Raw genomic sequence first — 25634 nt, forward strand, 5'->3', positions numbered from 1 at the left:
CTCCCCTCCCCGCACGCCTCAGTCACCTGCGCATTTCCCCGGGGAGCAAGGCCAGCGGCGGCCGGGGGCGGGCACCCACTTTATGTGGGAACAAAACCGAGCCGAACCCTTTCTGTGACAAAACCCAAGGACCGTGGGGGAAATGTGAACCGTCTCCTCTCCACCCCGCAGAAAGACGGCGGCGAGGAGGAGCCGGCGAGACACCAGATCACCCTCCGAGTTACCTCGAACGTCAGCTTGTTCTTCTCCTTATCCGAGAAGGGGAACCTCTGACACACCACATCCCGGAGGTACTCCTCCACGAACTCCATGGTCTGCGCGAACCTCTCCTTAATTTCATCTTTGGAGGCCCCGTTGCTGTCATAGCTGGCGGGGAGGAGCGAGAGGGTTTCGGCGCCGCCCAGGGAGGCCGGCCCGCCGCTGAGCGAACCGCGCCCCCACACCCCCATCCTCCCCAGCTTTATTTCCCCGGAGCCCCTGTCACCAGACCTCTCTCTCTCTTAGTCCTTTCTCTCTCCCCGCTAGCGGGCAGACAGTGTCCTGGTTCCTACCGGTAGACTCCCACCGGCGGCACGTGGACACAGTTATTTGTTGAGTAAGAGAGATGAGCAAGATATAAAAATACAATCGTGCCATCTTCTACATTCTGAAGAAATCATCTTTGCCCTCCGTTTTATGTTAAGCTTAGAAAAGGTAACTTCATCTGTTGTGTGTGGTTGACGAGACTTAACGGGACCACATGTGGTTTATTACACGGAACAGCATGAACATGAGGCTGAAGGGAGCCCGCGGGTCAGGATGGGGACAAGGTTCAGAGGGGCGGGGACAAGGCAAAGAGGGAAGTGGACTAGGTGAAGAGGGGCGGGGACAAGGCAGAGGGGCGGGGACAAGGCGAAGAGGGAAGTGGACTAGGTGAAGAGGGAAGTGGTCTAGGTGAAGAGGGGCGGGGACAAGGCGAAGAGGGGCGGGGACAAGGCAGAGGGGCGGGGACAAGGCAGAGGGGCGGGGACTAGGTGAAGAGGGGCGGGGACTAGGTGAAGATGGGCAGGGACTAGGTGAAGAGGGAAGTGGACTAGGTGAAGAGGGAAGTGGACTAGGTGAAGAGGGGCGGGGACTAGGTGAAGATGGGCGGGGACTAGGTGAAGAGGGAAGTGGACTAGATGAAGAGGGAAGTGAACTAGGAGAAGAGGGGCGGGGACAAGGCAGAGGGGCGGGGACTAGGCGAAGAGGGGCGGGGCCAAGGCGAAGAGGCCACTCACTCATCGATGGCGATCTCCGAGGGGATCTCGGACCAGAGGCGGGCGTACTTCACGGGCGTGACCTGCTCCTGCGGGTCTCGGTCCACGTGCATGTGGAGCATGAGGCGACAGAAGGAGGCCCTCAGGTCGTAGGGCAGGTTCTCGTCCGACATGCAGCGCAGGATGAGGTCCACGTCCAGCTGGCCGGAGATCTCGTTGATGGCCAGGTACTGGCGGTCCAGACACATCCTGGCGAAGAGGTTCAGCTGGTACCTGGAGGGAAGGAAACGACACGGAGCTCACGCCCCGAAATCACTGAGGATGAGCGGGGTACACGGCAGGACAGTCCGCGTGGCCCCGGGTTTCACAGCAGCGACGTGTGGCCTGGGGACTCACACATCCACACCCCTAAACGGCTCCGTACACCAGAGTCCGGGCCTGGACCTCACGGGGCAGGGCAGGGGAAGCCAGGCCAGCCGTCACACGTGCCCCCTGCTCAGCAGGAGGGATGACGTGACTACCTGGTTCCATCTGCCACGTTTATTTTATAAAACAAATAGGGGGGAGATGTCGGGATGAAAATGGTTGTCTACTTCTGCAGCTGCGTTTCCATTCCATAGGTCAGAGACCACGTAGGAAAAGGTGACAATATCGCCCGTGCGAGTCTCATCAGCGACGTTCTAATACCTTTAGGGTCTCACGTACGTCTCCTCTTTGACTCTCACACACATTGAAACGTGGTGTAAACCACAGGGGCACCTCACAACGCCTTTTGCTTCCTTCCTCATCCGATCTCGCGCGACCTGTTAACTCCCAAACTTGACCGTGAGGCACCGTTTCTCATTCTCGGGAGAAGGCTCGTCATGCATTAAAAGAATAAACATACATGTAACGTGAAAGAAGGAAGCCATCAGCTTCCACGGAGCAAATACAGGCTTCCGACTGACCACCGGATCCAGACTACGGGCCATAGCCGAGCCCAGAAACTGCCGGCTCTACCTGCTCTAGCATCTTTCCTTCCCTTCTTTTCCTTTCCCTTCCCTTCACTTGGGGTGGCCTGAGAGCCGGGACGCAGGAGGAGGTGACGGCGGGGTGCCCACTGAGCCCACAGGTAAAGCCCGGACGACTCCAGGTGTCTCCCCGTCGGACAAGGGGCGAAGGCTCTGGAATAACCCTGCGGTGCCGAGATGGAACCTAAGCACCGATGGGAACTCATGGCTCTTGTTACATGTCCGCGTAGAGTCTAACGAACATGTATGCTATAGACTGATAGAGAAACAGACGTCTGTGTAGATACAGATAAAATGTGCACACACACACACACACTCTTCTCTGCTCTCTCTGCTAAGGATTGTGGGTGTGATTCCCGGTCGAGGCACATGCCTGGGTTGTGAGCTCGATCCCCAGCAGGGGGCGTGCAGGAGGCAGCCGATCGATGTTCTCTCTCGTTGATGTTTCTCTCCCTTCCTCTCTCTCTGAAAACTTTCTTTTGTAAAGGGAGATATTGGGGCACAGAGAGACTTATAAGTTGACCAACGTGAAAAAGCGAACGAGCAGCGAGGCCGGGTGCGAACCCAGGCAGCAGGCCTCTTCGCTACCGCGAAAGGCTGGTCACGGAGCACCTGCACCAGTGACGCCAGCTCACGTGCGTCTTCTGACCCGGCCTCGCCAGATGCCATGGCCGTGCAGGCGTGGCCGAACCCTCACGCGCAACGTCTCAACGGCATGGTCTTCGTGCTGGACGCCCGAGGGCGCCTGCGATCGCCCGCGTGACCACCAACCAGCGCCGACGGATGCCGCCGCCCCGGCCAGCGCTCACCGGTAGTAGCTGAGCACGTCGCGGTCCTCCTTCTGGCCCTCCTTGGCGTCCTGCGCCAGCTCCCGCACGCTCTTGCTGCGGATCTCCTTGCTGCTGTCCCTCCAGAACAGCCACACCTCCTCCTCGTCCTCGCCCGCCTCCAGGGCGCTCTCCCCCGAGGACACCCCTTCGAACTCGAAGCGGGAAAGGACCAGCCTGGGGAAGGAACGGGCGGGACAGGCGTCAGGCGGGAACCTCGCCAATCTCCCACCGACCGCAGCGAGGCCGTGGCTCGGGGCTTCACGTGACGACCCAGAAAGCAGCTTCTCCCGCCGCGGGCGGAACCACCAGAGGGCCGAACACCAGCTTCTGCACACGCTTTACCCCCCGGCTCCCAGCCAGGTGACCGGCGGTGCCCGAGACCTTTCGTTTGCCGTGAGGAGTGGGAGGAGGCACCACGGGCGGGGAGGGTAGACAGGGATGCCAACACCCTACAACACACGGACCGACCCCGCGGCAATTATTCGGCCCCAACGGGAAGATGCCAAGGTTGGCAAGCCCGGCATTAGCCCGAACCCAATAGTATGTTACACATGAGCAACAAGCAAACAGAAATCACCGATTCCGGGCATAACTTAGCTTTGGGATTTAAAACACAACCTTGTCCACATTCCTGGCCCTATACTTCTCGGGAAACGCTCCTTCCCAACAATGAGTCACTGCTATTAACCCAGATGCCTCTGGACCAGTGAACCCCTTTGGGCAGCGATCCCTTAAACACCTTTCCCAACACGGATTTCCATCGACACCGAACTGTCACCTCCTCTAACACTTAAAACGGATGATCATACTCCCAGGACTTCCGACTCTTAAAATTAAACCACGCGTGTGTCGAATGCTCCCAGGTGCGCTAGCGTGGCTTTGAAGCCGGCGTGTAAAGTGACGCCGGCTGGCCCACGGCAGACCCGTCTGCAGAACCGGGGTTCGGCGTTGCCGCCCACACGCGCAGCCCCCCGAGCCACTGGCCTCCGCCCCCCACGCACTTGGTCTCGATGAGGATGTCGGCGTTGGTCGGGTTGAGCACCGCTTTGCAGATGAGCTCCTGGGTCACCGGGATGGACTTGTTCATGGACACGCACAGGTCAGACAGGTAATCCAAGAACCTGCAGGAGAGAGAGCGACACGCGTGTCCTGTGCGCGGAGCGGGTGCGGCTCGGGGAGCCCGGTCCCTCGCGGGGACAGATCCGACGCGCGGTGGCAGGAGAGGTGAGATTTCGGGTCTGGGTGCCAGTGCCCACGGCGCCGCCGGAGAGGAGGACGGAGGGAAGAGTGGCCCCGGGGTGGTGGGGACGAGGCGCTGAGTGCACCCCCAGCGTGATTCTTTTTTTTTTTTTTTTTAAATATATTTCATTGATTTTTCACAGAGAGGAAGGGAGAGGGATAGTTAGAAACATCGATGAGAGAGAAATATCAATCAGCCGCCCTCTGCACACTCCCTACTGGGGATGTGCCCGCAACCAAGGTACATGCCCCTGACCGGAATCGAACCTGGGACCCTTGAGTCCGCAGGCCGACGCTCTATCCACTGAGCCAAACCGGTCAGGGCCCCAGCATGATTCTTGTTTGATACGTCCTCATTTGTACCGTCCCCCAGGGAAATCACTTCACCGCTCTGTGCCTCGGTTTCCCCGTCCACAGAAAAGGGTAACGTGTGACCTCGGAGGGTGCGTCCAAGGATTCAGTGAGATAATGGGTGTGAAAGGCGTCATTGGCTCACTCCCTGGCCCAGGAGAATGCTCCATAAAAGGTGGTTTTTTGCCCGGCCGGCATGGCTCAGTGATTGAGCATTGACCTATGAACCAGGAGGTCATGGTTCGATGCCCGGTCAGGGCACATGCCCAGGCTGCAGGTTTGATCCCCAGTGTGGGGCGTGCAGGAGGCAGCAAATCCATAAATCTCTCTCATCACTGATGTTTCTATCTCTCTCTCCCTCTCTCTTCCTCTCTGAGAGCAATAAAAATATTTTTTTAAAACTGTTATTTTTATGGGCGGGAGGAGTCATTTTTCAACAACACGCTCAGCTGTTCAAGGGGGTCATGTGTGACGCCCACCCTGCACACACTCACACGTCGCTGGTGTGAGGCTCTCACAGGAGGGAGAGGAGGGACGAGAGTGGGGAGGGGAGAGCAGTGCGAGGAGACGGGATTCTACGGGACATGATGCCACCAGAAACACTCCAGGGGCAGCCAAGCTCGCCAAAGACTCTGCTGGTGGGACTGGGGAGGGGGCTCGGACTGATAACCGGTGCTAACGGGTGACGGACAGGCCAGCAGGTCACTGCTGAGCACGACTCCGGCCGGTACTTCGGGCACCCTCCCCATCGAGTTCCCATCCCCACGGAGGTTCCACACACACCTTCCCGCCCCCCCAATCCGTCAGCTCGGAGGGCGGCCAGGCCCCCCGCTGGCTGCCCAGGCCTCCCTCCTCCCAGGCCCACGTCCTCCGCACGACGCAGCCGGGTCTGCTGGGCCCCTGCCAAGACGGAAGGCAGGCCGGGCACAGCTCCGGGACCCCGCGGGGACCATGCCGGCCGCACCTGGGCTCCCGGTTCTTGCGCACGAGGCTGACGAAGGTGTCGATCTCGGCCGCGGTGATGTGCTTCTCCAGCAGCTTGCGGTTGTTGTGCAGCAGGGCGGTGATGGTGTCCTCGGCCAGCACGTCGTAGCCGATCTGCTTCTGCATGAAGCCGAACTGCTTGGCGATGTACTCCTAGGAGGGAGGGGGGGTCAGCGCGGGGCACGGGGGAGCCCAGAGCACCGGCCGCGGCATCCCGCGTGGGGACGCCTGCCCCGGGGCGCGACCGGCACCTCCCCGCCACTGCGCCCTCGGCCCGGGTCCCCTCAATCTGCCCTGCAAAAGGGATTCAGCAAAATGCCCCACGTCCTGACGTGACGTATTTCTCTAAACAGGGGTCCTCAAACTTTTTAACAGGGGGCCAGTTCACTGTCCCTCAGGCCGCTGGAGGGCCGGACTATAGTTTAAAAAAACTATGAACAAATTCCTATGCACACTGCACATACCTTATTTTGAAGTAAAAAAACAAAACGGCAAAAACACCCGCATGTGGCCCGCGGGCCGTAGTTTGAGGACGCCTGGTCTAAAAGGTCGAGAGCTGTGTTTCAGCTCTGGTTTCACCCCTGATTGAAGGGGATTGAACGGGGCCCCGCGGCTCTGGGCCGAGGAAGACGGGGTTTCTAGTCCCCTCTTTGTGGTCTGAGGGGAAAACACCCCTTTAACGGCAGGAAGGACCCTCTCTTTGGGGATCGGACAGCACAGCCCAGGAGACATTGCAAACTCGAGGAAGCCGCTTCCGAGCATTAGTTTCTACGCAAACACGTCTCGGGCCCCACAGACGCAGTGCCGGCTCCAAACTGAAGCGCCCTGCCACCCCCATTTTTAAATTTTTTATTTATAAAACCAGCCTCCCCCTTTTTAAAATTCAGCTCAAAATCCTGGAACGTGCTCAGGGTGAACGCGGCGAACGGGGCCTCCCAGGCCCCCCTCAACAGGCTGCGGGGGGAGCAGTGAGTCTTCGGGACAAGCTGCCGCCGGCTGGCACGTGGCCCCGGGGACGGGCCAGCCTCCTCGTGGGCGGGCTCGCTGCCCTGGGCACACGGGCCCCGAGGCTCCTCACGGGGAGCTGGAGACCGAGCAGGATAAACCTCTTCGGCCCCACGTGGTGGCCACGCCGGGCGGGGCCGGAAGCCACCCCAGCGCCAGCGGCCCCCTGTCAGGCGATGCCCACGGCGCCCTCGGCACACGGGGCTTCACGTCTACACCACAGCGCCGGCCGCCGACCGTTTAGGAATCCTTGCTAACAAGCTTGTATCTAACCCCGTGGGGCTTTGCTTTGCTAAGGACCAACACTCTTTATGACGACAAAACAAAAACCATGAACGACAGAGAAGAATTCAGATCCCAAGGCCAGACCCAGGGCAGTCGAGGCTTAAACACGAGAGCTGTGAGTCGGTTACGAAAGCACCGTCCCGGAGCGACAGTGTCCCCGGATCCGAGATCCTGCTCTCCGCACCTTCCGTGGCCTGGGTGCACCACGGTCCAGAAACATCATATGGAACATTTCAGAAAATAAGGAATTCCTAAGTTTTACGTTGCGCGCCATGCCGAGCGGCGGGCCGAAACCCCCCACCGTCCAGCTCGGCCCCACGGGGACCTGGCCCGTCCCCACGTCCAGCACCTCAAGTACAAGCACCTGGCATCACGTTCGAAGCCTTAAAGGACCACGCGGTCAGAACTACTGAGAACACACCACCCATGTCAGAAAGGGCGACCTCGGCCCGGCTGCTGTGGCTCAGTGGATAGAGCATCAGCCTGCAGACTGAAGGGTCCCGGGTTCGATTCTGGTCAAGGGCACATGCCCAGGGTTGTGGGCTCAATCCCCAGTAGGGGGCGTGCAGGAGGCAGCCGATCAATGATGCTCTCTCATCACTGATGTTTCTCTCTCTCTCCCTCTCCTTTCCTTTCTGAAATCAATATTAAAAAGGGGGGGGGGGCCTCGCAAGATGGCTGCAGAGGGAAATTCTCAGGTTTCCTTCTTCAGGACTCAACTCCATCTTCCCAGGCTCACAAAAACTCGGTTTCCTTTCCAAGAGCAAACTGAACAACGAACTGTTCTCCAGCGTCAAAGAAACGCACACATGCCCGGCCGGGTGGCTCAGGGGTTGAACATCAACCTACAAACCAGGAGGTCAGGGTTCGATTCCCGGCCAGGGCACATGCCCGGGTTGTGGGCTTGATCCCGAGTGTGGGGCGTGCGGGAGGCAGCTGGACTCTCATCACTGATGTCTCTCTCTCCCCATCCCTTCCTCTCAGAAATCAATAAAAATATCTTTTAAAAACTGTGCATGTGCCCCGTGGAGCTCCCGGAGAGCGGGGACCCCGGAGGAGCCGCTGCCCCGCGCTCACCTGGTTCTTCCTGTAGTCCTGCTGCGAGTGCCGGAGGACCCGGTAGCAGAGCCGGCAGATGTGCCGGAACGGGGCGTGCCGCTGGTCGCCCAGCTCCTCCAGCCGCAGCATCGGGCCGTCCCCGCAGTCGGTGAACGGCGCCTGCAGCAGCTTGAAGATCTGGGTGCGAGAAGAAAGCAAACAGCGCCGCCGTCCGGTGTCAGCCAGCCGCCCGTCGGGAACCAAGGGAACGCCAGGTCGGCTGGACGACACGGGAAGACTGTCCACACGCAGCCACGGCCGGACACCGCGTCCCTCCACCCAGGGCCCGGGGCTCGCGAGTCCAGCCCGCCCGGACCCGCAGACCTCCAGCCCTGGGAAGGGCGGCGTTAGGGTGCCGTCACCAGGACAGACTGGGGTGTGGGGGGTCTAGGCTGAGGTCACACCCCGCACGCCTTCCCAGCGGCCGATCAAGGAGACCTGGTTTCTTCATCAGTCAAACAGAAGAACACACCACCCTGGCCGGTGTTGCCAAGTGGTTAGGGCACCAGCCCGCACACTGATGTGTCGCCCTCAGGGTTCCCGGCCAAGGGCACGTACCTGGGCTACAGGCCGACCCCCAGCCCTGCACGAGGCCCCTGATTGGACGTCTCCGTCTCCCTCACATCAGTCCCTCCCCCACCTTTGTCCCTCCCAGACCACGACCCCACCGGCTTCTCGCCGTTCCAGCCCCACGGCCCCGGGCCGCCCACCTGCTTGAGGATGTTCTGCTCCCGCATCAGCTTCTGCCGCTCGCGGTTGGGCTTGGAGAAGACCACCTCCAGCACGTCCTGGCCGGAGTTGGTGCCCCCGGTGACGAAGTACACCAGGTCCTCGAGCAGCTTGGTCACCGACCTGGGGGCAGAGGGGCCGTCAGACCGGGGAGGGGCTCGATGGCCAGCAAACCACTGGGCACTGCTGTGAGGTCCAGGCCTGAGGACCAGTCCACAGACGCAGACCCCCTCCCAGTATCCTCGGGACTGACCACGAGGCCAGTCACTGACCCGAGTGACACAGAGATAATGACACAGGCGTGTCCACGGAGGATTGCCACCTTCACAGACTACGCGCCCTCAGACTATCGCAGAGGAACCTCAAGCCCCGACGTTTCCCGAGACGGAGCCGGAGACAGAGAGAGGATCTTGACAGCTTCAGAGACTTTCAAAAGAGAGAATGCACCCAGCCGGTGTGGCTCAGTGGTTGGGCATTGACCTGTGAACCAGGAGGTCACTGGTTCAATTCCCAGTCAGGGCACATGCCCGGGGTGCGGGCTCCATCCCCAGTGTGGGGTGTGCAGGAGGCAGCCGATTCATGATTCTCTCTCATCACTGGTGTTTCTATCTCTCTCCCCGTCTCCCTTCCTCTCTAAAATCAATAAAAATATACTTTTTTAAAAAAGAGAGAGAATGAATTCAAAGGAGACGATGTCTTGAAAATCACAGGCTGATCCGCCCACAAAGCTGAGACCTGCCGCTCTCACACGCCGCGTTCACACGCTCTCTCCCCAGGGACCTGCGAGGGCCCGGGAGGCCGGGGAGGGCGCTGCCCGGGAGCCCGCCCTCACCTCCTCTCGTTCTGCGTGATGGTGCCCTTCTCCAGCTTCCCCGCGATGGAGCCCAGCACCTTGCTGGCGTCGTTGGCGAAGTCCAGGTCCCGGACCTCGGCCGGGGAAACCGGCACGATGGCGAACGCCTCCTTGTCCTCCTTCACGGGCGAGGTGCCGATCTGCAACACACGGGGTCTCCGTGGCGGCCTCGGGACGAGACCCCCTCAGAGGTGACATCACACACCGCGTTCACGGGACACTGGGCAACCCGCAACGCAGGAGCTGCCCGGCAGACACTCAGCTAGACGGGAAAACACCTGGCACAAAGGCCCCAGGTCGCTCCATGGTTACCCCTGGAGACGGGTGCTCAGGGGCCAGGGAGGCGGGAAAGAGCGCCCCCCACTGGCAGCTTCATGGGCTGCAGGGAGCACGGGAGACCGGGATCCAACACGGGTTACAAGGTCACGGGAAAAGCAAATGGGCAAGACGCTCACTCGTGGCTCCACGTCACAGTGTCACAGGGTTGGGCACGGCACCCCTCTCCCCACTTTTCTACATCCCCCAAAAATGTTCCTAAAAGTACGCCGAAACCGGTTTGGCTCAGTGGATAGAGTGTCAGTCTGCGGACTGAAAGGTCCCAGGTTCGATTCCGGTCAAGGGCATGTACATTGGTTGCGGGCACATCCCCAGTGGGGGGTGTGCAGGAGGCAGCTGGTCGATGTTTCTCTCTCATCGATGTTTCTAGCTCTCTATCCCTCTCCCTTCCTCTCTGTAAAAAATCAATAAAATATATTTAAAAAATAAAAATAAAAAAAAGTAGAACTGCCCCCAAAAAGATGCAGGTAGCATTCCAATTTTAACAAGAAAACCGCATGTTTGTGCATTTCTTCTCTGCGGTTCTGGAGAAGGCACGGAGGGAGAGGGGGGCTTCAGGGAGAGGCAGTAAAGCGGCTGGGAGATCTTTCTAGAAATAAGCCTGCATAGTTACGTCCACAGGAATAAAGAAATAAGCAAGGCTGGGCAGTCAGCCGGGATCTGATGGACCTCAAGGCACAAGCAGACCTTCCCCCAGCACCGTCCACACAGACATGAGATCCGACCAATGCTCGACCTCCGGGCAGAGCCCGTGGGAGGGAGGAAAGCTTCTGGTTATTTCAGAAGCTGGGGCTCGCTCTAGCCGGGCCCTCAGAGAGCGCCATCATCACGCTACAGGCTGCCCGTGACCACGCCCCCGGCTGCCGTGACCACGCCCCCGGCTGCCATGACCACGCCCCCGGTTGCCCCTGACCACGCCCCCGGTTGCCCCTGACCACGCCCCCGGCTGCCGTGACCACGCCCACGGCCGCTGTGACCACGCCCACGGATGCCGTGACCACGCCCCCGGCTGCCGTGACCACGCCCCCGGCTACCGTGACCACGCCCCCGGCTGCCGTGACCACGCCTCCGGCTGCCCGTGACCACGCTCTTGCCGGAGCAGCAGAACCCCAGCCCCTTCCTCCCTGAGGAGCCCCGGCAGCGGGAGGGGGAGAGGGCTTGGGGGGCTGGGGGCTGGGACTTGCCTTCAGCATCACAGGCTTCTCCTCCTCCTTGTCGATGGGGATGTTGGTGCTGTGGACCCAGGTGTTGGTGCACAGGTGGCGCAGCCGCACGTAGGAGTTCCTGGAGGGAAGGAGGGCGGGGCAGGGCCAGTGAGGTTCTCCGCTGCCCGGCGAGAGCACCGTCTGTCGAAATAACCCGGCGGCAACGCTGCGCGGAGCCCGAGGCCCGAGCACCCCTATCGGCTTAAACACGAGCCGCGGGGCTCCGGTGGGACGCGCCGCCTGAGGGAGCTGCGTCCTCTCCCTGCGCCTCCGTTTCTCCGCCTTTAAAGGGGCGAAGGGAGCCCTGTCCCCCGGGGGCTCCTGTGGGACGAACCCCAGGACACAGCGCGCACTCGGCACCTGGTTCACCCCGTTATCCCCCCCGCGCGCCCCTGATGCAGCAGCGCTGGGCTCAACGTAGTCAGGTGACCAGAGACTGGTCTGACTTGGAAGTAGAATTTACTTTGCCCTCAGCGAACTTCAAATAGTCCCCCTTCTGGGATTTCTTTAAATGCTTTATCCAGTTCGCCAGGAGACCTCTCGGCTTTGGGAGGAGGAAGAGGACAGGAGAGGCCGAGCCACGCGACCTTCCGGTCTGGCCTGTCGACCTAACACAGCACTTCCTGTCCAACCACCAAGAAGGTGCAATGGCGAGCAAAAATAAAAATAAATAAAAATAATTCAGCCGCCATTCAGTGGACAGTGGGAGCAGTCCTTCACCAGCCCCTGTACGGAACCTTCCAGAAAGACTCCAAGACCCCGCCAGGCCACAGGGACGGCCCACACCTGGGGACCAGGCTGTCGCCGCCGCGGAGGGTGGTGGGGTCCAGCTCGAAGATGGAGGAGATGTCGTTGCCCTCGGGCACGGACACCAGCGAGTACACCATCTTCTCCTGGGCGTTGCGCAGCCTGCTTCGGGAGGCGTCCTGGTCGGGGTCCGCCTGAGGAGAGGCCTGGGGTCAGGGCGCCGCGTGCAGACCCCCGCTCACAGCAGGGCCCGGGCCCAGGAGGGGGAGCCGCCAGGCGCGCGTGACCGCGGCAGGAAAGGCACGGCGTCACGGCGGTCACACAAGACGGGCGCCGACATCCACGCGGAGAGCAGCCTCGCTCTCCCTCCTGGGGTTGCAACAGCGATGTTTCGACCTCGGGGTCTGAGGGCAGAGCGCCCCGGGGCCCAGACCGCCAGGCCGATCCGGCACCAGCGGCCGGCAGAGCGGCAGCTTGAGAAACGCGTCCCGGGGGCCGGGGGACAGGCCACGGTGGGGACCACAGTGAGACTGCCTCGCAGAGACAGGAGGGAAATGAAGTAAAAACACCAGGACCCTGCCCGGCCGGCGTGGCTCAGGGGTTGAGCTTCGGTCTATGAACCAGGAGGTCACGGTTCGATTCTCAGTCAGGGCACATGCCCGGGTTGCGGGCTCATCCTCAGTGGGGGGCGTGCAGGAGGCAGCCTGTCCATGATTCTCTCATTGATGTTTCTCTCTCTCCCTCCCCCTCCCTTCCCCTCTGAATCAATAAAAATATATTTTAAAAAAAAGAGACCTGGGCCCGAGTGTTGGTGAGCAGTGATCCCAGGTAGACCACGGCCATCACCTGAGGGTCAGGCGAACCCCGGAAAGAACGGCCGTTTGCTGTCAACCATAGAAGGCCACCCACGACCAAGCGGGGAGGGCCTCTGGCTCCGTCAGGGTCCGTCCGGGACGGAAGAAAGTGGCCGGTGAAGGCCGATGGCCGATGACGAAAGCCCCTGAGAGGCTAGACACAGCCCACTGCCTCCGAAGGCGCCCGCCCAGCGCCCCCCGCAGGAGGCCGTGCTCGCGAGGTCGCTCTGGGCGCCTGGCTGCGTGGGCTTGTTTGTAACTACGGTTATGGTGTCCTCGCAGGAGGACCGCTGTGCCTGCGCCGACCGGGAGCGTGTCTGTCCCTAAGCGCCTGCTCCTCTCCGAGTCGAGTCGGGGTGGAGGGGAGGGGTCTAGGGCAGAGGAGAGCTGGGAGACAGCCCCCTGGCCTGATGCGGGGACTGCGGCCACAGTCCCCTTTCTCAGCGCCTCTGCAGCCCCCACTTCTGTCTGCTAAAGGGAAAAATGCTGCTTCTGTACCCAGACCTCTGGGTCCTCCTCCTCTCCAGTCGCTAATGCCGCGTGGGTCCCGGAACAAACCCAGGACTCGCGATTCCACCCGCAGGAACCTGAGAGTCAGCGAGAGCCCGCACCTCCCCAAGCTGCGCTCCCTTCAGGAGGAAGGACTCTGAATCGGCTGCGGCGCCTGCAGAGTTCCCGCGCCACTTCCCCGGTAAACCACCCGATTCTGGTGGGAGACACGACACGACACGGGAGGCGCTACAGGCCGATGGGCCCTTCGGCCGGAGTCCCTTGTCTGGGCACAGGCTGGGGGCAGCCGCATTCTCCGTGTGCGGTCGGCGCTCGCCCCCTGGTGGGAGGACAGGCACACTGCAGAAGGCCCTCAGAGACCTGCCAGCCTCGGGGGTCCTTTTTCTCCCCCCTGGCACCCAGCCTGTGGCCCCGATGTAGAAGGTCGAGAGCAAGTGACAAAGCAGAGGCAGGTCCCAGGCCAAGCACAGGCCTGAGGCCAGTGTGAGGACACACGGGGCCGGGAGCAGAACGCGAGGCTTCCTCTCCGCCGTGACCACCTGTTCCCACGCCCCGAGAGCGGGGAGGTGCCGGACCTGCCAACGCCAATGCCTGCGAGCCCCACAACCCCCCACCCCACCCCCCGCCACCTGGGGGCCCGCCCACACAGCAGCCAGAGCCCCCGGAGCAGGGTCCCAGGTCTGCAGCCGGCCTGCCGCCGACGGGGGAGCAAGGCAGAGGGGACAGGCCTGCACTCTGGGAGGACCTGAGACGCGGACGAGCCGGGACCGCCAGGACCGCTGTCTGCGTCCTCATCTGCCACACGCAGACCGCGAGGGCCGCCCTAACGCCTCCGCTCGGGCCGAGCCACCCAGGGGACTGGGGGACAGGCGGCCGAGACGCCAGCGGTCCTGTAACTTCCAAAGCGCCGCTTCCTGAGAGCTCCCTCGGGCCCTCCACCTGCACAGCCCGCCGGGTCCTACGGCCAGGGCGCCCCACAGCTGCAGCGAGGGAGCGGAGGCTCAGAGAGGGAAAGCAGGTGGTGCCGAGTCACACAGCACACAGCGTCTGAGCGCGGGGCGCGCTACCTCAACACTGTCCCGCCTTGCCCTCTGTCACAGACTCCTGCACCTCAGACCTCGCTGCGCGACACCCAGTAACCTCCGGGGACCGCACGCTGCCCCCGCGAGGGCAGCACAAAGACCAGGAATTCACGCCAGGACCGACGGGCAAAACCGCCTCCAGAGAAAGATCCAGCCGGCATCACAGCATCGTGATTCCTACCCACGTTCTCACGTCCACGCCTGACTCTCAGGAGCAGGAACCGCGGCGGGACAAGGGGCGTCGGCTCAGACGGCGGGTTTAACGCCACAGAATAAGTGACGCCGCCCACCCCGCCCACGCGCTCCTTGGAAATGCTGCATGAGTGACAGGTCAAGGTCAACGGCAACAGGACCTTGTTTGTAAAAGGCCGCCTTCTGCAGGGGCCGTCACCTCTCCCGCCTAGGAGACTTCCCAGAGCCGTGGGAAACTTCCCGACTCAGAGGGGAGACCCTCTGAGGAAGCCCACCAAGGGCATCGTGACGGACAGTCTCGTGAACCAATCAGGACACAGGAGGCATGAGTGCCCTCAAGGGAAGCACAGACAAGACCCTCCTGTTGGCAGCCGGAGGCGTCCCCGTCCCAGGCACCCGGCGACCACAGGGGCAGTTCCTTCCATGGGGGCAGGACACGCGGCCTCGCCCATACTTACTGGGGGCTGAAACTCCAGGCATTCTTCCTCAAACTCAGGGTCTACCTGATGGGAAAGAATCATCGGGAAATTAAAACACCCGCCGGTTTCTCACGGGCTCGGCCCCACTCGTGGGAGACGCCAAGGCCTGCGGGCGTCGCTCAGCAGCGGAGGACGCGTCCCTTCCCTCTGTTCACGAAACCAGCATGCCACAACGACACACGTCACAGGAGCACGCCACGCCACAGGTGCACGTCACGCCACAGGTGCAGGCCACGCCACAGGTGCACGACACGCACGGACAACCTCCCGCCACCGACGGCCGGCACTCGGGCATGGAGAGCAGAGCACGAACTCGCTAGCAGAACAGCCGTGAGAAGCCCGAGACACCGGCGGACCCGCTGGCCCGGGCACGGACCAGCCTGCTCACTTCACTGAGAAATAAGACGTCTGCGGCCTCGGGAGGCACGCGAGCCCCGCCGACCTTGGCCGAGCCGGGTGAGCGGCCCTGAGGCTCCGTGTTCATTTAGTCTGACCCTCGGTGCTCGCATATTTCAAAGCCACCAGTTCGTGCGCCCGTCGGGCTCCCAGGGGGCGGGGGGCCTGAGATTCGGGTCAGCTGTGGGCCAGGCCCCCCGAGAATCTCTGAGCAGCCCCTCCGCCGGCCCCGGGCAGCGGGGTGTCGTCTGATGTACGCCTGGGACCGGATGCGAGCATGCATCCTACACGTTGGGCAGATCAGAGTGAAACGCGACAGCTGTCGCCCGGGAGGATGGCAGGCTCCTCAACGCGGCACGAACATTACGAGGTAAACTCCTGCCCGTGGACACCGAGCTGCCTTTCTTCAAACCCTTCCCGCCACTTCTCCGACGCTGGCTTCTCCTAAGTAGATGATGAGGTCCTGGGTACGTCGTGAACGCCCCGAGAACCAGGCGCTCACGGAGCCAACCGTGTCTCAATGCGGCCGGCTACAGTGTGCCTTGGTCATTCCCGTCAGGAGTGGGGCGGGGGGAGATGTGGGGAGAGCAGTGTGAACGAGCAAAACGGAACAACAGTCCTACACCCAGACTAGCATTGTTATTTTTTTAATCTACTCTCGTAGCAGCATCGTCACTGCCGGCACCACGCCGTCCGTCACGCCCCCAGGACGGCACTGCCTGCTGGCTCACGGTCTCCCCACATCTTGGTGGAACTCGGTGTGAAGTACTAGGCCTGTAACCACCGTTATGCTGCCTTCTCTTGTCCGGTCGCAGGGAAAGGAGGCCGGAGGAAACAGAGGCAGGAGAAGGAGCAAGGTGTGTGCAGGACCTGCCCGGGTGCGGGAGGGAGGAAGCCCCGGCTGCCACTCACCTCCGCGGCCAAGTAGTGCCCGGTGGCCAGGTGCTTGAACCGGAAGAGGCTGTTCCAGTACCCGGCGCCGCCCCGGCACGGGTCGTGCTGCACCACCTGGAAGAGGGGGAGGCGGTCAGGGTGCGAGAAGGGTCAGCCACGCCAGGACATCGCGCACACATCACAGTCCAGCCGGGACATCGACCAGCTAACACGCCCCGACACGCGGAAACGCTGGCGATACATCTCCCGGGACACCGCGTCTCCCGGCCACGGGAGCGGCTGCAGTCAAGAGGTCGGTGGTTCTGAGGACCTGCGTCAGCATCAGGAAGCTGAGAAGCTAAGATGCTGAAATTCACCCGCAGGAGGCACGGGAAACGTAAGGGGATTTCCGGAAGGCAGTTGATGCACGGAACCGCGTGCTCAAACACCACACCACCCGGGCCTGCGCTCAGCGCCGGGGCCAGTTGGCCTTAAAAACGAACGGAACTTCCACCCTGGCAGGTGTTGCTCAGTGGCTGGGGCCTCAGCCCGCTCCCGGAAGGGTCTCGGGTTGCAGGTTCGATCCCTGGCCCTGGTTGGGGCGCCTTCGGGAAGCAACCAATCAATGTGTCTCTCTCTCGTCGATGTTTCTCTCTCCCCCCCCCCCCCCCGCCCCCCGCTCCCTCCTTTCCACTCTCTCTAAGAATCAATAGAAAAAGATCCTCTGGTGAGGATTTAAAAAAATAATAGCCCCAACCGGTTTGGCTCAGTGGATAGAGCGTCGGCCTGCGGACTCAAGGGTCCCAGGTTCGATTCCGGTCAAGGGCATGTACCTTGGTTGCGGGCACATCCCCAGTAGGGGGTGTGCAGGAGGCAGCTGATGGATGTTTCTCTCTCATCGATGTTTCTGACTCTCTACCCCTCTCCCTTCCTCTCTGTAAAAAAATCAATAAAATACATTAAAAAAACAAATAAATAATAAAAACATAAAGTAAACAGAACTTCAGCTTCTGGTCACGACGGGACCACTGGCACGGGCGGTTGGCACAATAAACAATAAGACGCTGCACAAAACCTCTGGCCTCGCCAGGGACAACGAGAAACCAGGATGAGAGGCGTGAGCGGACGGGCCCTGCTGGACACGGGCGGGCACAGCTGTGCTCTCCGAGAGGGGAAGGAGGTCTCCCCTGTCCGGCTCCCTCCGGGAGGGCTGCTCGGATGGAGACCCAAGCAGGGCGCTGGCCCACCGAGTCGAGGGGGTAGATTAGAATTAGGAGATGGAGTTGGCTGGGACTTGGCGGGAAGGGGGGGGGCGGGCAGGGGGGCAGGACACAGAACCACCAGGACAAAAAGCTCCAGAAATCTCCGAAGTCTCCTGAGTCATTGGCTGGATACCAAGCCGCGTCTGTGTAAGGCGAGACCCACAGGCCAAGGACGACCGGGACTCCGAGCGCCCTGTCCGCAGGCCCCTCGGCGCTGGGAGCGGCTCGATGCCGCGACGCCAGGGGAGCGATTCAGGCACAGCCTGGCGCTCAGTGCAGACAGCACAGGGCCCGCCGTCCTGTGGGCCTGACCCGGCCCTCCACCCGGCCTCCCACCACCAGCTCTAGGACAAGCCTACCCGCCCCACGTCCCGTCCCCCCTCCCACCCCCCTAACCTCCACCCCCCTCACCTCCACCTCCCACAGGGCTTTGGAGCTGGTGGCCGACGTGGCCGACTGCCGGCCGGTGGTCCGCAGGAAGACGTGCTGCTGCTTCCGGTGCTCGTCGCAGGTGAGGAACTTCTCCTGCTCCGCGTGGAACAGCCGCACCACGTCGCCCTGCAGCGCACGGGGAGGGAGCATGACCTTCACCGAGCCAACTGCGCCAGGAGGCCCGGCGCCCAGCCCCCCTCCCCCTTCCCCCCCGTGTGCCCTCACCCTACCCCCCCCCCCCCGTGTGCCCTGACGCTCACCCCCTTGAGAATGTCCTCCTTGTTGTCGCTCCACTTCATGAACAGCACGACCTTCCAGCTGGTGTTGCAGTTGACGGAATTGACCTGGAAGAGGAGCAGTCCCCGCTCACGCCCCTCAGCCCCCGCCCTGAGGGGGCGCCCTCAGATCGCAGGCTGTGCGGTGGGAGCGTCGGGCAGTCAAGGGCCCGCGTGAACCAGTCACGGCGTCCGCTCCACGGGACCGCGGGCGCCAGGCTCCTGCCCCCCGGAACCACAGCCTCCCTGTTCTCCGGCCTCTTCTGCCGCCAGAAAGGAAAGGCCCGGAAACAGGCGCGTACAAAGGGGACGGCCTAGCAGGTGAGGCAGCGCCGGCATCTACACCGAAATGCCAGCGACACGGAAACGCTGGCGCCGGCGCTGCGGGCACACCACGGCTCTGCAGGCACCGGGCACACCCGCGAGAACATCCAGGCCCCCGCCACGCCCTCAGCACAGGAGTGACCACTGCGCCCATTTCAGAGACAGGAACACTGAGGCCCGGGAGCCCGGGTGACGGACCCGCAGCCACAGAGCTGGGGGCAGACTTGGGACTCGAACCCACATCTGCCTCGAGAGCTGTGTCCTCAGCATTAGACAATGATTTATGTCGCCGTCGTCCCTCTCCTGGGTCCTGTACCTGCCCGTCAGGAGGCTAAGGAGAGGCGCAGCCAGAAGCAGCATCGCCCCGCGGGGCTGCTGGCGGCGCAGCGCCTCCCTCTGAGAAATAGCCAAGGGCTCTCTCTCTAAGACGACGAACTAGAAAACGCCGCCCCTGTGGCCAGCAAACTCAGTCAGCGGTCCTGTCTGTGGCTTACTCCCCGGGAACCGGTCCCCAGTGACAAGGCTCCGTTCACTGTGCCCAGGGGTGACGATCAGCCCCACCCCCACCCACTGCGCAGCCCGGCACAGCCTCCGGGCGGCCCTGACCCCGGCCTCGGTCTCCACAGGTGCCCATCACTGCTGTCAGCAAGGCACGCTGTGGCCCCGGGCCTGCTCCCGAGGGGCGTGCCCCGCCCCCTTACCCCCCGCCCCCCGCAGGCCGTACGCGGTCTCCCTTCCTACCTCGTTGCAGCCGGGGTTGTCCACCAGCTGGTGGCTGCTGGCGTGCAGGGGCTGGCCCGCATTGACCGGGTTCAGCACCACCTTGTCGCCTATGACCACCTGGGGAGACGGCACCGGAGAGACAGCTTTTCACAAAACCGCAGCTCCGAGGGCTGGTTCTGTTCTGAGCTGAGGGTCAGTGTTTACTGCAGCCACTGGGAGGGGCTGGTCCCATGTGGCTGCGTCTGCTGCACTGTGTGTAATATCACACACACACACACACACACACACACACACACACACACACACATATAAACTACAACACATTCAACTGCCCACAACTTGTAAACGTGAATGGCAATACTGAGAAATGGCCAACTCCAGTTTTAGGTTAAAACCAGTTGAGCATTTCGACAAGAATGGGACACGCACTCACACTGTCCCTGATGGATGGACCACAGCCCCGGGCTGGGACACACTCACACTGTCCCCGTGGACGGACCATAGCCCCGGGCTGGGACACACTCACACTGTCCCCGTGGACGGACCACAGCCCCGGGCTGGGACACACTCACGCTGTCCCCGTGGACGGACCACAGCCCCGGGCTGGGACACACTCACACTGTCCCCCGTGGATGGATGGACCACAGCCCCGGGCTGGGACATACTCACACTGTCCCCGTGGACGGACCATAGCCCCGGGCTGGGACACACTCACACTGTCCCCCGTGGATGGATGGACCACAGCCCCGGGCTGGGACATACTCACACTGTCCCTGTGGACGGACCACAGCCCCGGGCTGGGACACACGCTGTCCCTGTGGACGGACCACAGCCCCGGGCTGGGGGCTGGGACACACTCACGCTGTCCCCGTGGACGGACCACAGCCCCGGGCTGGGACACACTCACGCTGTCCCCGATGGACGGACCACAGCCCCGGGCTGGGACACACTCACACTGTCCCCGATGGACGGACCACAGCCCCGGGCTGGGACACACTCACACTGTCCCCGATGGAGCGCAGCTTGTAGAAGGGCTGGGACACACTCACACTGTCCCCGTGGACGGACCACAGCCCCGGGCTGGGACACACTCACACTGTCCCCGATGGACGGACCACAGCCCCGGGCTGGGACACACTCACGCTGTCCCTGTGGACGGACCACAGCCCCGGGCTGGGACACACTCACACTGTCCCTGATGGATGGACCACAGCCCCGGGCTGGGACACACTCACGCTGTCCCCGATGGATGGACCACAGCCCCGGGCTGGGACACACTCACACTGTCCCTGATGGATGGACCACAGCCCCGGGCTGGGACACACTCACGCTGTCCCCATGGACCACAGCCCCGGGCTGGGACACACACTGTCCCTGATGGATGGACCACAGCCCCGGGCTGGGACACACTCACGCTGTCCCCGTGGACAGACCACAGCCCCGGGCTGGGACACACTCACGCTGGCCCCGTGGACGGACCACAGCCCCGGGCTGGGACACACTCACACTGTCCCCGTGGACGGACCACAGCCCCGGGCTGGGACACACTCACGCTGTCCCCGTGGACGGACCACAGCCCCGGGCTGGGACACACTCACGCTGTCCCCATGGACCACAGCCCCGGGCTGGGACACACTCACACTGTCCCCGTGGACGGACCACAGCCCCGGGCTGGGACACACTCACGCTGTCCCCGTGGACGGACCACAGCCCCGGGCTGGGACACACTCACACTGTCCCCGTGGACGGACCACAGCCCCGGGCTGGGACACACTCACGCTGTCCCCGATGGAGCGCAGCTTGTAGAAGGGCTGGATGTAGAACCAGGAGCCCTCGTTCCCCGCCTCGTCCAGCGTCACGCGCATGGCGTTCTTCTCCAGCAGCGCCGGGAGCCTCTTGTTCACGGTCAGGTACTTGTTACTCTTCAGGTGCAGGAGCTGAAACCGCCGGGAACAAGGAGGGTGTCGGCGACCTCCGACTCTCTGCCGCTCCTCCCGGCACATAAGTATGGATCAAACACCCTCCCCCCCACGCGCCGAGAGGCGGAACCGCAGCAGTGCCCGAGGCGGGGAGAGCAAAGGAGCCGAGCAGAGCCCGGAGAAACAGTGCGCCGTTCCCAGCAGAGCCCTGGGCAAGGCTGGCGGTGCTCAGCGAGGCCACCACCGCCGCGGGCAGCACCCGCCGGGGCGAGCGGACGGGGCGTGGCCCTGAGCCTGGGAGCCCGGGAGCCGCAGTCTGAGCCCCGATCCCGAGGGGAGCGAAGGAAGGACACCGCTGAGCAATGAACAGGCGACCCCATCGGGGCCGGTCCCCTCGTCGGGAAGCACGTGGCCGCTAGGATGTCCCCGGGAATTTCTGAGCTCTCGCTTCTTGGGAAACGAGAGGAAAGCCAAGGACGAGAAACCGCCTATCTCGTAGCAGGTCTAGACCGGAAGCGCCGGCCGCGGCTTCCCGATGGGCTGCGAGCAGGGGGAAGGGAGGAGGCGGGCTGCCCAACCCGGAGGCATGGTCAGGCCAGCCTGGGCCTCCGCTGCCAACTGCCCGGACCCCCGTTCATTCGTCATCAGACCGTTTCTAGAACAGTCCGCCTGGGTGCACAAATCTCCTGCCGGATTGCGGGGGTGCAGAAGGAACTCGTCTGACGGGCAGGTCCCTGCCATCCCCTGGCCGTGACGGACAAGGAGGAGGCCACGCCCTCCTGGGCCTCACCGTTACCTGGTGGGTGGCCCCTGACCCCCCACACACCTGTCCAGGTGCTCACTCCGTGGTTTATAAACGACATGACCTACAGGTGGGTCCCAAGGGTACGACTAAAGGAGGAATATTAGCCGATGTGCGCTCAGAGCTTCCTCTACAACGGAACTTCCCAATGACCCTGGGAGGCAGGGGCCATTGCTCCCAGTTTGCCAGGCAGCAGACTGAGGCACTGCGAGATTTCTTGCCCCGAATCTCGCGTCCGTCCGTGGGAACGTCTGGGGTGCACGACCTTAAGGGCTTACGTCCCCAGCCCCTGCGCCCTCGCTCGTCTTCGGTTCAGGCCACGTCCTCCCGTCTGACCCGGAGAGCCAGCTCGGAGCTCCAAGGCCTGGCCTGGCCCAGAACTAAAGCCGGCCCCGCCCTGAGCCCACCTGGCCCCCCTCCGCTCTCCCTGGGTAAACCTGGAGGGGAGGCAGGCGGGACTGGCCGGACCTGACCCTCAAAGAGAATTTGGAAGCTGCTTTCAGGTGTCACAGCTCTAATAGCAGCGCCCACTTCAACTCGGAGCAGGTGTGAGCGGGAGGGCCGCCTCAGTAACCAGGGAAGCTCACGCTCACGTTACTAAAGGAGCGACACCTTCCGAAAAGGGAGCTGATGAAGCAAGATGACCCCATGGGTGCAGTTCCCAAACACTGGTCCCTACGAGGACCCTCTGTGGGACCCGTGGTCGCTGCACGGGTGGGGAGGCCACAGCTGACTCCACCTCCTCTCTCCTGCTCCTGCTGGGAGAGGCCTGGACGCGAGCACTTCTTCCCCTCCTCCCCATCCCTCCCCACCCCCGCCCCGTGCTGCTTCCCAGGCTGGGCTTCTCCCCAGGTCAGACCTAAGACCTAAAGGTGCAGGAGAGGAACAGCTAAACCTCCCCCAAGGCAGGACACGAGGCCCGCCCGCAAATACGCCCCCGGGAGGCACAGCATTGTTCCCTCCGCCTCTGGGACCAGGTCTCAAACCAAGAGAGTCACAGGAAGCCAATCTCACCGAATCAGCACTTCCCAGCACCTCGAGGTACACAGGCCGCAGCGGCGGCAGGCGGGAGTTCCCACGGGGACCTGGGCAGAGCTCACCCGACCAGCCACGGGGAGACGTGGGTGCTCCGCCGAGGGAGGACCCCCTAAACGTAAGGTGACCAGATCTTTAACAGTCCCGATCTTTAACAATTTGTCCCGCCAAAAGCGGGACGATCTGGTCACCTTACCTAAACGCCAAGTCCAGCCCCGGACGTGTAGGCCTGCGCGGGCCCCGCTGTGCCCACGAGCCGGGCAGGGCGCGGACCCACCTGGATCACGTTGCCGTACTGGATGACGGTCCCCAGCAGCTTCCTGTTCTCCGTCTCGTTCTGCTTCTTCTCCAGGTCGGCCGCGTGCTGGGGGGAGAAGGAAGACGGGTCTCAGAGGCAGCCCAGCCGTTTCTCCGCCGGGACACAGGGCCAGCGTCACCGGTCCGCCCGAGAACCGCAGACACGGGCAGGTCCCCAGCTCCCCTGGGGCTGAGCTGCGGGCAAGGCCCGGGCACCCGATCGGCCGCCGCTCTCTTGGCCTTTGAGGCTTTTCCAAAGCGCATCTTTCTCTTTAAGGGGCTCATGGGCGTGTCAGCTTAGGCCCAGCTCAGGGCATAGGCTGATGTGTTTTTATTTCCTTGAGCTTATGTGCCTTTAAGGAGTGTAGGGGAGAGGGGAAAGGGCATTTGCAAAACCCTTTTCTGGTCTGTAAAGGTCCTCTTTGGAAGCTCTGGACTGAAATAAAGCTGCATTTAAATGCTGGCTCTGGTTTTGTGACCTGGACGGTGTTACTGAGCAGGTGGGGGCCTCCGTTCCCCTTTTGTAAAATTAGGGTAAAACAGAAGCTACCCTCCCCGCCCCCGGAATCCATGCCTTCCCTGCAGCATTCATGAGCACTAGCTATTATCACTGGACACGAATTATCATTTATTTCGTCTTCACGGTACTCCCTCGAGGGGAAGATCCGTGTCCCAATTTTTAAAAAAAGAAGGAACAGACTAGAGAGATGAGAACACGCGGCCGACGTGGCACAGGTAGTTGGGTGAAGGGCATTAAAAGGGATTTGTTCTACTATTTTCTCTACTTGTGTGTATGCTTGAAATTTTGCTTAAGAAGTTCCTTTTTTAAAGTCACACATCTATTAAGTAGCAGAAATAATCCCCAAGGCACATTTGGGTTAAGTCCATATTTATCCCGCCACACGTGAGGCTGGGAGAGAGATTTACTCGCACAAACTCAGCAGGTCAGGGGAATCGGTCAGGTTGAACGGAGCTTCCAGAACAGTCTCCCAGGGCCACCAACCCGAACAGCCCCCTTTCCTGCCTTCACCTGCACGACGCCGCGTCCTGCGAGCATTTCAGAGCCACGCTCCGGCCCGGGCTCCTCCCGGGCAATGGGGGCCCGCCATTCTGGTCCCGTCTCCCAAATCCGAACGGGCAAAACCACAGAGACGGGATTCGGTGGCCGATCCAACGGAGGGGAACCTGGCGCCCCCTCCTGTGCTTCGGGGAGGCCCGGCGGCTCCTCCTCAGGTTCCCCTGTCCTCGGGGTGAGACGCACCAGGTGCGTTTCCAGGCCCCCTGCCCCCCCCCCCACAATGGCTCCCAGCTCCCCACAGACCACCTTTCACCTCGGCCAGGTCACGTGACCTCCCCAAGCCTCCCTCGGTATTCTCACCCACGGAATGGGGGCGCTGCAGCCGCTCAGGGCTGTGTGAAGGTTCGAGAAGAAGCGTGCAGACACACAGTCGGTGTTCAACACGCGTCAGCCCTTTCCTACACGCGTGCCGCTCACGCTCAGAGCTGCTCATCGAGGAGACGGGAGGGGGCGGGGTGGCTGGTGAGGAACCTTTCAGCCGCTTCCGACGCGGCGCCTGCCCCGCCTCCACCTGACGCAGGTGTTTGTGGGAGGCAGGTCCTTTGGGGAGAATCGGCTGCGGGCAGCATCCTACCCACTGAGAACTGTCCGCAGGAAGGTTCCGGAAGCTCCGATCTCCCTAACCTGCTGAGAACTGTGCGCGGGCTAGCAGAGGCCTCCTCTGTCTCGGGATGAGCAGCCAGCCTGCTGTGCCCGTGACAGAAGGACAGACCCCACCGGGCCCACGGCTCACAGGGAATGGCCCAGTGCAGACACGGCGCGCCCTGGTGCTCGAAGGGCCCTCCGCACAGTCAGCCTCAGCGCCCCTCCACCCACACCCTCTTCACTTCTCCCCCCACCCAGTGTTCTGCGGAGCTGCACCCCAAGAGAGCTCTCTAGGACCCACGGCCCTGCAGGTGGCTCTCCAAACAGGAGCCGGGACTGAACCCACGGGGACGAGGGCTTAGACTTTGTAGAAAGTTACTAAGGGTTCCTCGGATCAGCAGTTCTCAGCGCTTAGAAACGGGAATTCAAGAGGAAACGTCGAAGGGGAGAAAACGAACAGATTCGGTAAAATAAAAGCATGTGCCGCCCGGCCGCGGGGCTCAGTGGGTGAGCACGGACCTAGGAACCAGGAGGTCACGGTTCGATTCAGGGCACATGCCCAGGTTGCGGGCTCAACCCCCAGTAGGGGGCGTGCAGGAGGCAGCC

The 25634-nt window shown here is 62.3% G+C and overlaps 1 protein-coding gene across 1 annotated transcript in view; it reads right to left on the bottom strand.

Annotated features, from left to right (window-relative positions):
• The window catches only part of ITPR1 (inositol 1,4,5-trisphosphate receptor type 1), a 175272-nt gene that overhangs the window by 82103 nt on the left and 67535 nt on the right, over nucleotides 1–25634 (bottom strand). The window contains exons 6-21 of the mRNA XM_054729485.1: nucleotides 23346–23432; nucleotides 21091–21249; nucleotides 19331–19429; nucleotides 18251–18334; nucleotides 17970–18116; nucleotides 16336–16431; nucleotides 11950–12104; nucleotides 11143–11242; nucleotides 9602–9762; nucleotides 8751–8892; nucleotides 8020–8178; nucleotides 5633–5805; nucleotides 4080–4199; nucleotides 3058–3252; nucleotides 1260–1511; nucleotides 225–366 (exon numbers count right to left, since the gene is read on the bottom strand). Coding sequence (XP_054585460.1) covers nucleotides 225–366; nucleotides 1260–1511; nucleotides 3058–3252; nucleotides 4080–4199; nucleotides 5633–5805; nucleotides 8020–8178; nucleotides 8751–8892; nucleotides 9602–9762; nucleotides 11143–11242; nucleotides 11950–12104; nucleotides 16336–16431; nucleotides 17970–18116; nucleotides 18251–18334; nucleotides 19331–19429; nucleotides 21091–21249; nucleotides 23346–23432 — 2271 coding nt within the window. The remainder of the gene's footprint in view (nucleotides 1–224; nucleotides 367–1259; nucleotides 1512–3057; nucleotides 3253–4079; nucleotides 4200–5632; nucleotides 5806–8019; nucleotides 8179–8750; nucleotides 8893–9601; nucleotides 9763–11142; nucleotides 11243–11949; nucleotides 12105–16335; nucleotides 16432–17969; nucleotides 18117–18250; nucleotides 18335–19330; nucleotides 19430–21090; nucleotides 21250–23345; nucleotides 23433–25634) is intronic.

Source organism: Eptesicus fuscus, chromosome 18 (assembly GCF_027574615.1).
Source record: "Eptesicus fuscus isolate TK198812 chromosome 18, DD_ASM_mEF_20220401, whole genome shotgun sequence".
Classification (NCBI taxonomy): domain Eukaryota; kingdom Metazoa; phylum Chordata; class Mammalia; order Chiroptera; family Vespertilionidae; genus Eptesicus; species Eptesicus fuscus.